The sequence below is a fragment of the Vitis vinifera genome, chromosome 17, assembly GCF_030704535.1.
Source record: "Vitis vinifera cultivar Pinot Noir 40024 chromosome 17, ASM3070453v1".
NCBI classification, from domain to species: Eukaryota; Viridiplantae; Streptophyta; class Magnoliopsida; order Vitales; family Vitaceae; genus Vitis; species Vitis vinifera.
The window spans coordinates 14,839,913-14,852,545 of record NC_081821.1 but is presented as its reverse complement, the minus strand read 5'-3'; the positions used below and the strand labels follow the sequence as shown (position 1 = coordinate 14,852,545).

General features: G+C 29.2%; 2 protein-coding genes across 2 annotated transcripts in view; one reads left to right on the top strand and one right to left on the bottom strand.

Moving 5' to 3' along the window:
• The window catches only part of LOC100243690 (uncharacterized), a 51,602-nt gene extending 51,145 nt beyond the window's left edge, over window positions 1-457 (top strand). Inside the window, exon 13 of the mRNA XM_002262987.5 lies at window positions 131-457. The gene's annotated coding sequence lies outside the window, so the exon portion shown is untranslated. The remainder of the gene's footprint in view (window positions 1-130) is intronic.
• Window positions 458-1,254: 797 nt separating this feature from the next.
• Window positions 1,255-5,857, bottom strand: LOC100265999 (glutamate decarboxylase). The gene is made up of 5 exons (XM_002263045.5): window positions 5,486-5,857; window positions 5,205-5,409; window positions 2,429-3,098; window positions 1,983-2,035; window positions 1,255-1,902 (listed from the first exon to the last, which is right to left on the bottom strand). Exons 1-5 carry the CDS (start codon window positions 5,569-5,571, stop codon window positions 1,399-1,401), a joined length of 1,518 nt encoding a protein of 505 aa, XP_002263081.1. The 5' UTR covers window positions 5,572-5,857; the 3' UTR covers window positions 1,255-1,398.
• Window positions 5,858-12,633: the final 6,776 nt, after the last annotated feature.

Below are 12,633 nucleotides of genomic sequence, written 5' to 3'. Positions count from 1 at the left end.
GGAGATCTGAAGCCACAATGTTGTGGCTTGGGGTTAAAACCTGATTTTATTTGAATTGTTCTCTTGCATTTTAATATTGAGGTTAGATACTTCAATATTATTCTAACATATATATCTCTTATATTCGAAGGTTTGAAAATGAGATATGTGGGTCAGACCTAGGTTTGTGTCTCTTGCATCGACAAATATCCCAAAGCTTCGATGAAGGTAAAAGTCCCGTCTACATCTGTGGTTTTCTTTTAGGGCTTTTAGTTTTTTTAAAGCTTATAGCAGTTAGCTATCCCTGCCAGAACCATCTTTGGCTTGTGTTGATATTGTAGAATGAGACACTTAGATAATATTTGTTTAGACTCTAGTTTTTTACTCTTTTGTTTTATATGTTAATTTGTATATTTTTGTCTCTTAGATGTTACATAAAAAAAATCATTGAATTATTAGAAGAAATTTTTCTTTCAAATGATGCCTGGAAGGTTCACACCTCTTCTCTGATTATTGTTACTCCTTATTGTGAGACAATCATACTTGAGCAAAATTCACAACCATACAAAATCAAAGGGAAGACAAACTAAGAAGAAGCAACTAAACAACTATGCATGATAGACCACATGTATATGCTTTCAAGGCAGCTTTAGAATGTTAAGTTTCATCCTTTCACTGTCTCTGTATTAGATAATCAAATAAATATAAGGCTTGATGAATATAATTCAATTTGAAGGTGGTTTTGGAGAGCTCAACTGATTCAAGTAGAGTTTTTTTGACCAATTGAAGCTTATAAATCATTGAATTTTGTTTTTTTGTTTTCTAGTATTTTTTTATTTTTTTATTTTTTATAACTGAAGAACCTTCTATGACCAAGCCCCTTCATGGAGATCCAAACCTTGGGGTGCTAACAACCAGTATTGGGTAAATCAGGGTATTTTAGAAAGACTTCATCTGCAATCTTCAATTTATTTGTATGTAATCAGTGTTCAAGAACGATATCAGTTCATTTACAAACAACTTAGGATGAAATTTGCCAATTAGAAATCCTGAGAACATGTTTTCTTTTCTTTGGCTCAATCAAAGTTAGTGGTCTTAAAATGTTTTACTTGGTTTATAAGTTTTTCAACTGCTAGTTAATGTCTTATGATGTTTATTACGGTAGTTTATTGGGCTTAGAGGATGATTATATAGAGTCTACACATCTCGAGGATTGTCGAAAGCTCTATCTCCAACTTTCATCTTTCACTAGTGGATCACTTGAAAAAACGTGAATAACACAAAATGGTTTTAGATAAGCACAAGTTAAGATGAGAAAGATTCCACAATAAGCTCACTAAAAAGAGAGAGAGAGAGATCCCCATTTCTGACACTCCAGATACAAACAAGGAACATTTAGAAGACGCATTTGGAGGTGGTCTAGCAGACTCCGCTGGTCTTTTTCCTATCCACTACCCTCTTCCAATACATGGCAATCTCCTCACGATTCTCCATCACAGTCTTCTTATTCAACTTCTCACTTCCCTCACCCTCACCCTCCCGTGTTTCATCCACAGTAGCTATCACATGGGTAGCTCTAGTGGTGGCCCGACTCTGCACTGCATCCATTTCCCTCATTACTTTCTCAATGTCTGAAAGCAGTCTCTCTGCCAGGCTTCGGCTGAAGTCCTCCCTTACCACCACCCTCAGGACAGCAATATGTTCGGCATCGGGTGGCATGGTGTATGCTGGAATGATCCACCCATACCTTCTCAGATTATTGGATATATCAAACACAGTGTAGTTGCTTGTGTCTTTAAGAGAGAAGGCCACCAGGGGCACCCCAATATCCTTGGAGACAATTTCAAACCGTCCTGTCTCCACTAGTCCTTGTTTCAGCACATTTGCGTTGTCCATGCAGTTTGTCATGATGTTCTTGTAACCCTACATAACCAAAACTCAATCATACAAGATTGCAAACAGACCCAAAACTTACAAGGAATAATTATAGTCATAAAGATTACCTCAAACCCCAGTCTTATAAACTGATAATATTGAGCAATTATTTGGCTAGAACCTGCCATCAGACACAATGGTCATTTGAATGCTGTAGAAAACACAATGTAACTATTTGGCTCAAACTAACTCAAAACTTTTAACCCAATAATCAACTCAACAGGTTTGGTTTTTCATTGAATTGAACCAATAATTTAAAAGTTGAAAGACTGACTTAAATTGGTTGAGTTTGATTCATCTCCGCTAGGATGATCATTTTGTGTTTTTTGCCACCCCTGACTTGTTAGGGGTTTTTGACATTAGACTGAAGCATCCTGAAGATACTTTGTTATCTTAATTTTTGGGAGATAATAACAATCACCAACTGGCTCTCTGAATGTTTACTGGGCTTGACGAAGGCAATCAACTTGTTAGAAAAAACACCCTAAGAGCATGGATTTGAGGATATATTTACCTTTGGAGAAGTTGAGGGTGAAAGTAGGTTGATCAGATCCCAGGTAGTTTATGTGAAATATAAGCTCCTCTGGCAAGTCATCTTTGGTCCTCCACACCACCCACCCCACACCTGCATACACCAGGCCATACTTGTGACCACTCACATTGATACTCTTGACTAGTGGCAGACGGAAATCCCATTCCAGATCCGGGTGCAGGAATGGAGCTATGAACCCTCCACTGGCAGCATCAACATGAATCGGGGTGCCCCATCCTGTTTCCGTATTCTTTTTGGTAAGAAGCTCGTTCAGGAGCTTCACATCCTCAAACTCTCCGGTGAGTGTTGAGCCCAGAATGGCTGCAACACAAATGGTGTTCTCATCCACCATCTCTACTGCTTTCACAGGGTCCATCACATAGTACCCCTCTCTCAGCTTCACCTCCTTCAGCTCAACCTCAAAGTACCTTGCAAACTTCTCCCAGCAAACCTGGACGTTTGCTCCGGTCACAATGTTGGGTTTGTCATAGGGTTTGCCCTCTGATTTTCTCTTCTGCTGCCACTTCCTTTTGAAAGCTAATCCTGCCAGCATGATCGCCTCCGATGAGCCCACAGTCCCCACACCAATTGCTGTTTCATTCTCACCCACTGGAGCATTGAAGAGGTGGGCTATCATGTTCACGCACCGGTTCTGAAGAATTCAAATTCTTAATTAATTCACTTCTAACAATCAAACCACAAATGTAAAGGTATATTCGGAATATTCTGCAAGAAGGAATGAGATTGAAAATGAGAAATTTATTCCGTTTCTGGTTCATTACTATGTGTTTGGCTTACTAATAGAAATTGAAAAAAAAAAATCATTATTAAGATCTCTTTTACATGATATTACGACTCATTCTTAGTTTTATCTCCTATTCATGCATAGTAGAGGGATGGTAAGGAATGAAAATAAGAGAGGAAATAAAAGTTAATTACAATATCAAATTAAAATCCCTACAAAAATAAGTGGTTAATTAATGAATTTTTTATTTGTGATTCATGGAATCCAAATACAACAAAAATGGGAAATGGAATGGAGTTCCCGTTCCCTTCCCTTGTTCTAAAGTTCCAAGCATGCTCTTAATGTGAATATTACTATTACGTGGGTGTTTGGTAAGCCAACTTAAAAACTTAAATAGTATAATAATTTAATTTAAGTTATTAAGTAAATTAAGTATATTTAATAAAATAACTTAATAACATGACTTAAAAGTAAAAAAAATAACTTCAAGTAATAAATAAAAATAATTAACTTATTCGTATATACACATCCTTATTTTATTCTTTTTATGACAATTTACATTAGTTATCTTCATAATCTCTTTCACCATTTCATGACCTTTATTATTACTTGACATTTTTTGCGCTAATTATAATTTATGAACATAAATATATTAATTTGATAATTTAGAATAAATTTTAAGGTAATTTTATCAAATAACCTTAATACTTAAAATAAAAATTAAGTAATAAGTTGTAAATCAATAACTTAGATATAATTTAACTTAAACTTAAGTCATTATCTTACTAAGCACCTCATAAATATTCTATCTTGTTTTTCTATGTAAGTCATGACTATTATTGAAGATTTTTCCAAAGATAGAAAGGAAGTTCTTTTCAACTATTTTAGAATGAAAGGAAAATATAAAAATATTTAAAAAAAAAAAAAAGAAAAAGAAAAGAAAAAACACAATAAAAAAACGATTTCCTTATTGTTTGATTCTCTCTCCACCATGCCTAAAATCTTTCAAATATACTTTCTTATATGTTTCTTTACATTTTCTCTTATTGGCTTAGGTAAACAGATTTATTAATTTTTTTTAAATAATTTGAAACTCAAAAACCAATTTAATTAATATTAAAAAGTTACAAACCAATTTGAATGACTTTTCACCGGATATATAAAGATTATAAATTAAGTAAAACATAATTTGAATGATTAACAAGTTTAGCACTTTTAAAAAAAAATCTAAAAACTCAAATACCAATTCAACTAATACCAAACATTTATAAAACTTAGGAGAGGACTCATTATGATTGTTTTTCAATAATTATTAAGAGTGACTATTTAATGTTTAATAATTTAAAGTGATTTTAACTTAAATTATATTTAAGTTATTTAATTTAATGATTTAATGACTTCTATATAATTTAAGTCAAAATCAATTTGTATTAAGTTTTATGAAATGTCCTCTAATAGTTGGAATTTTTATAATGACCTCGGTCTTCTTAATTGGGAGTTAACGGAGTGGGGTTAGACTATTTTTGCAGAAGAAATTTGGAATTTAAAAATCTCTTCACACCAAAACATTTTAAAAAGAAAAAAACCCTACCAAGCCTTGGATTTTGCCTTTTAGTTAGGCCTTAAATGAAATAAATAAATAAAATAAAATAAAAATAAAAATAAAAACAACAACAACATGATGTGGACCAACAAGCTGATTATGTTCAATTTCAATTCATCCTTGTTTTATATTTTATAGTAGGGCCTAAATCAATAGTTATATTTGCATTTTCTTTACTTGGTATAAGTTTCAATCTATTATTATTCCTCAGTCAAAATCCAAGTTGAACGTGGTCTTTTTAGGACTAGATAAATACTAAATTTATTTATTTTTCAGGAAAAAAAAAAAAAAAATCAACCACCTCCACCTCTATGGCGAAATCTTACTAAATTAGTTTCATCATTTGCCAACCCTAGATCCAAGGAAGAAGAACAGTTATTAATAGATAGAAAGAGGAGGGAGAGAAATGCCTGAAGTTCAGTGGTGACTGGATACTCATCCATGTCCACATAGTTCTTGTTAACGGAAGCCATGATCAGCTTATCACACTCCTCCTCCATCCAAGTCGTCACGAAAGACGCCAAGTTCAGTCTTGGGTTACCATCCAGCATCAGCTCATCGCTTATTATCTGAAACGCCGCCTCCTTCGGTATCGATCTCTCCGGCATCTTAAATCTACCAATTCAATAATTAACAATTATATTTCCTAAGCACCCGTGCGATACTTAAATTGAGAATCTTAATATCTTACTTTGGTAGAGGATCTCTGACATATCTGGAAGCGAAGGTGGCGTGTAAATGCTCTGAGGAGTCGGAGATGGTGGTACTGATCACCATTTTTCCTTTTTCTTCTTTCGGATTTTGGAGAGAGGAATGGATTCGAGATGGTTGGTGGTGCTGTCCTTTCTAGTTTTTAGCGAGAAGATGTAGTTCTTCTTTCGGATTTTGGAGAGAGGAATGGATTCGCGATGGTTAGTGGTGCTGTCCTTTCTAGTTTTTAGAGAGAAGATGGAGAGCGTGAGTGGAGAGGTTGTTGAGACTCTCAAGGTCCCAAAATTTAATTCGTAGCATTGAGATTAGAAAACTGTTTCCATTTTGAGTTGGCTTGAAGTGATGGAGGGTGCTACGAATGCCTTCGCACTTGTCCACGTGTGCCTTTTTCTTTAGGTTTTGACGGACGGTTTTGAATAAGTAGTTGAGTGCTCATCATTCAACGTGTCCGTAGGTGGTTCTGCCGTTAATCTAACGGATGGAATTTTGGATACGTTTCATCTCCGATTTAATGCCGCGGTCCCACGCTTCATCCTTTGGGCACATAGGACAACAGGAGGAAGGAGGAGAGGAGTGCCGACATGAAAGAAACCAAAGGTCACCTGTCGTGGTGGAGTTCATGATAAATTACTTATATTATTTAAAAAAAAAGGATGAAAATGGGTAAGATAAGGGATAAAAATCTAACTGGCAATTGCAGTTTTGTTTGATACGTTAAAACCAACATAAACCAATGGTGATTTTAATATTCTGTCTTTATTAATATACTATAAAATTTATATTTATAAGGTTGGTTTTAAGCTTCATTAATTTTCACAGTAAAAACTAAAACCAATAATTCTAATTATTATTGGATGATAAAAATAAAATAAAGCAGGAATCATTACTTTGTCAAATCAAATATAAAGCAGTGACAAGCCATAAAGAAATATAAAGAAGTGACAAGCCATAAAAAAAAAAAAAAGATAAAAGAAAAGATGCTGGTCCTCTCCTTCAATTTTATAATGCTGGAAGCCTTTATGTGCTCAAAATCTTAATCAGATTTATTGTTGGATTTGAGAACATCAAAATCAGTTGCAATTTCAACGAGTATGGGAGGCTGATTAAAAGAAGGATTTTTAGGTTATGTTTGGTTCGGACAATTACTAAAGAAATATTTTTTTTAATATATATATATATATATATATAATTAAAACCAATTAAAAACTTATATAATTTAAAATTATTGAATCTTTATGTCGATGAATTAAAATAAATAAAATGAGTTTGAAGTAACAAATAAAAATAATTTATTAATTTTTAATCTTATTTTATTTTTCTGTAATTTTTTTTCTTTCTATTTTTTTTTTTTTTTGTATTTTCTCGAAAACAAACATAGCATTTTCACATTTGTTCAAAATTTTCTCTTTCTACTTCGTTTTTATTTTCATTTTCTAAAAATAGGTTATATTTCTATGCTCTCTTTTCTTTCTTTCTTTTTTTTTTTTTTTTTTTTTTGAAAATGAGTCTGAGGTTATATTTATTGTGTTTTTTTAAAAATGTGTTTGATTAAGAAATGTGAAAAAACTATTTAAAAAAAATGAAAACTAAAAAATTCTAGTTTGGTATCGAATTTTTTATACATAATTTGACCAATTATTATTATTTCATCAAATTATTATTATTTTTATTTTCTTCATTAATTATTTAATAATTTGACCAATTATTTTCTTTTGTTTGATACAATTTTTTTTTTTACATGAGTAATTAAATCACTGAATTATATTTAGTAATTGTTTTTTAATACTATTTGCTCTATTACTTATTTAAATAATGTAACAAATAATATATTTATAATAAACAAAGGAATTGATCGATTATACATACTTTAATCTATTAAAATGAATTGCTTTCCAATGCAAAAATTATTCATTTTATGATAATTCATAGTTTAATAATTTATATAACCCAAAATGACAATGGTATTTCTTATATAACATTTAATTTCAAATATAAATGAAATCATCATACATTACAATGATAATCTTAGACACTTCAAAAGATCATTCTATTATACTATGTAATGATGAGTACCTATAATTGAACCATTCACATTGGCTACGTGATCGTCCTTGCTCATGATAATCATACAAATGATACCTTTGATTTTAATATGGCTAGATCGAATATTTTGGTTACCCAATGAACAAAACAACCCTTTTAAGCCACTTACTCATGGGTTTTGTAGAATGTTAAAAATGTTTGATACTCTACATTATAGACTATGACAAATTACAATCAAGAGCGTTAATACTCATTCTACATGCACTTTTTTTTATCATCTTTTAATAGGTTTATATTCCTCAAATTGCCACAAAGGTTTAAAAGAACATGTTTTTTTTATACGAAAATTTTCGTAACATCAATCATCATGACTAGCTAAAATCTCAAGTGTGTACATCTTTCCACTTAGTAGTGATGTTCTACAAATAAATAAATAAATTTAAATACTCTTTTATTTTTCTTAAGTATTTGGATTATAATAAAATCGTCATTCTCATCATTCATGTCTAAAGAGTTATTGCGGGTTGATCCACCACTAAGAAAATAATGAATTAGATTTGAGCTATTAGATTCACAATATGACATTTTATTTTGCATTTAACGGTAAGTGCTAAACTATTATATTATATAAATAAAAATTGTTATTTGAAAAAACAAAAAGAATGCACATTAAAATAAACTAATCACAATAGTCAAACACAACCATATAGTCTAATTGAATATAATAACAAAATAGCATTAAACATTAACTTATTTGTTCTTAAAAGTTTATAAATAAAATTCTAGTAGCATAGTGTTACACATGTTTCAAGTAAGACTCTCTAGCCAATCTCTTCTTCTAAACTCCACCATCTATAGAACATTCACTTCTAATCTCTATGTTTGAATTTTTCTCATGTTTTATTATAAACAACACTAGAAATATTTTTTATGTTGTCCAACATATCCATACATACATCAATGGATTAAAGATCGGAAGCTTGACCAGATTGTGTTTGTATTTCTCTAATTTTGCAATCAAACCTTGAGTCCTTGCGCTCATGGAAGCTGGCAAAATCTCTAAACATTCTTCTAGTTTTCCCAATTTTGAGATCTTTGTTCTTTTCTATGTCAATAATCACTAGAGTTAATATCACGATGATGCTTACCACCCTCTTTTGAATTGTTACCTTCATTTTACTACATTTGTGTTTGTTGGGAATCCTTGGATTACTCCATTCTTAATCTTGGATTGATTAGGGTCAATGCAAACTATCCTAAAGGCTCTTTGGATCTACACAACAAACGTAAAAAGCATTTAAAAACATTTAAATCTAGATAAACCCTCATTTAAATTGTTACCTTAATTTTTCTACATTTGTGTTTGTTAGGAATCCCTGGATTACTCCATTCCTAGCCTTGGATTAATTAGGGTCAATGCAAACTATCCTAAAGGCTCTCTAGATCTACACAACAAAAGTAAAAAGCATTTAAAAACATTTAAATCTAAAGAATAATGTTTTACCTTAGATTTGGATATTCTCTTATCAAATCTTATTAGTGAAGATGCATTGTATAAGTTGTAGATCTCGCAAACCAAGAAACTTTTGCTTATTGACTTTCTTTCTAGATCTTGACATGTGAGGGAAAGTCCTCTTAAAGGGTTGGTAGCTAGGTCTCTCCTCTCTTTGAAGATATGGAAGACGGAATGTGAGTAGTTAAGGTTTATGTAGGATTCCTACTGTTGAGATTGAGCTTTAGAAAACATGACATGATGTAACAGAAAGAAATTCATTTATAAATTTATTTGTTTATATTTCTTGATTTCCTATTTATTACCTCTTTTGCATTAATCAATTATTTGAGCATACATTCCCAACATCACTTGCATTTGAACATGACTTGGGTGCATTAGGAGTTGCACAAAAAATTTAAGTTATGAATTCCTTACAGAGTTATAAGAAATAAATTTAAAAATACAGATATGCTAAAATTATTTTTAACTTCTTGAAAATAACTATTGTTTTATTGTTCCATGTTTCTAAAGAATTGTAATACGGTTCTTCTAAGGGTACTTTTACAAAATTCATAAATTTCTTGTTGATTTACAAATGATACTACTACATTGGTTGAATTTAAGGATTGTTCCCAATTTTCTATGATTTTTTTAAGGTTTTGTGTACTATCTATATCTAATATTGTTCCATATTCATATATTGGTTGTAAAGAACTAAATGAAGGTTTTGTTTTGGTTTTCCATTGAGGTCCTTTTGGCTTACTATAGGGCTTATTATACCTTACTATTTCAGTTTTTATATTTACGAATTCCTTTTCTACATTTATTGTATTTACGAACTCATTTGAGATTGTTTCTATGTTTTCTTTAGCTTTTGGTTGAATAATAAATTGATTTATTATTTTTATATCTATGAGTTTTTTTTATCAAATTGGTTTTACAAAGTTGTTCTATTATTTGATCGTATAATTTTTACACATGATATCAACAAAGTTTTCTTGATCTACCTGTTCTTCTAGTATCGTTAGGGTTACTAAATTCTTTTAACATTATATTAACTAGTTTTGAATTTTTGTATAGGTTTTCTACTGTTTCGATGTTTAATAAAATATCTTCTTGTATGACATTTACATATTCTATCTCACTATCTGACTCTACCTCTACCTCCACATTTACAGTTTTATAGTTTCCAAAGGTTATACTTACATTTTTCATCTTGATTATCATATAAACTACTAGATGTTGAATATTTTATTACTGGTTTATTTATTTGGGGTACTTCCCATTCTCATCCTAACAAATAGTCTATATTTACAAAGTTTTGCTTCTATCATTTTTATAACCTTACTTCCAAAGGTCTTTACTATATCATCAAATTTCATCATACATTAAAAATAATTACAATATATATATATTATTAAATGGATTTCATAAATTCATTATTAGTTTTATAAATATAACTATTAAAAAAATATTATAATTAAAATTTATTTTTATAATTGTTAAAAATCAAAATTAAGGCATATAGTAATATATGTTACTTCTAGTGTATTTATATTATAAGTTCAATACATAAATATCATACCTACATTTTGTACTAAATTAAGTCATGTAAAAAAATATTGTACTTTTAGTGTATTTATGTTGTAAGTTCAATATATAAATATTGTACATACATTTTGTAACAAATCTAATAGTATTAGAAATGTTGTTTTATTATACTATATTATTAAGATCAATACATTTTTGTCATACCTATAATTTTGATATAATATTAATTTATTAAAAATATTAATAATATAAAAATTCTATCATAAATATTAATGAGGTGTTAATAATAATAATTTAATTAGTGTTAATGTAGCATATAAAGCAAAAGACAAACAAGAATAATTTCTTAATAAAGTTTACAAGTCTAAAGAATTAAAAAAACGAAAATTATCTTCTAAGATTTCTTTGTAGTAGTAATAATAATAAAAAATACTAATATTATTTTTAATATAATATTAAAAATATAAATAATAAGTTGAATAATACTCATAAAATAATAAATAATGTTAATAAGAATGATATTAATAATAATATGAAAATATAAAATTCTAATATCATAAATAATAATATTAAGAGTAATATTAATATTTTAAAATAATATTAATAATGCCTAAAATCGTACAAAGAGAAAAAAAATTAAAAAAGTAAAATTAAGTGAGAAATAAGAGGAAAAGACAAAAAAAAAAAATGGTGGAATTGGGATTTTGAAAGTGTCAACTTTTTCAATCATTATGCAAAGACTAAGCAAGAATTTATAAACATGGCGATCCTTAAAGGGAATTATCATCACTCCTGCCCACGATTTTTGATAACTTTCCCTTGAATTTAAAAATAAAAATGATAATCACTTTAAAATAGAATCATCTGACGAAGAATTGAGACACATCCTTGCATGCATAGATTTATTTTTTATTTTTTTATTTTTTATAAACCTCATTTTGTAACCTTAGATATAATTTCCCATAAAATTTTGTAAAATTTTAGAATAATTCTACATAATTTTATTTTAGGGACAATTATTCTTTAGAGCTTCCAATATCATATAATGGGATTAATGGATAAGAAAGATGTACGGTAACACCCAAAAATTGGTATATAATTTATCTTAAAGATGTTAAATGAATAACTTAATATCACCCAAAATATCCTTAATGAATAGAAGATAACTTTTCTAAAAAAAATTATATATCTAAAAAAAAAAAAAAATTCCCAAATTCATTTTGATCAACCCTAACCGAAAAACCACCTTTGCTATGTTTTCCCTTTTAATTGGTTATAAAGGACGATATTACTCTCCCTTATAATTAGCACTGTAAGAGCGAAATCTAAACTCTCTCTTGTAATTGGTAGTGTAAGATCAAAGTCTAACATAGATGACTGCTTTGGGACCCTCATATGTACTGAGTTATTATTACGATTTTTTTTTGTTCATTTTGAATTCACTTTCAATTTAATTTATTTGCATTAAAGAAAGAGAGAGACATGGGCAACAAGAGGGTTCTAGGTTTTCATTGGAAAGTATTTTCAAAAACAGCTCTAAAAAATAATTTTTCATAACAAATTGTTTTAACTATTTTATGATGTTTTGTAAAATAAATACTTGCTCCAAAACTTAACACATTATTAACTTGTTTTCTATGTTTTAAAACATGTTTTAAAAATAACTTTTAGATGCAGTGTTTTGTTTTTAATTATTTTTTAAAACAACCCTAAAAAAAATTGAAAACAACTCTATGTTTATTTTTAGAAATAAAAAAACTATTTTAGATTTTTTAGTTGTCAAACATGTTTGTTTTATTTTTTTATTTTGAAGAATGAAAAACTACTTTAAAAAATGGTTATCAACAAGACCTTTGTTTCTTTAATTTTTGTTTTTTTTTAAACATCAAGTGCATCTTTTTTCTAGGTTTTTTTCTAATAAATATTTTATGAGCTTTATAATCTTAATGAGTTAGTTCAACCATCTAAGACAATACCCACATTCCCAGAAGAAAAAAAAATGAAAGGCAAAAAAATAGAGAAATTTATTAGATGCCCTA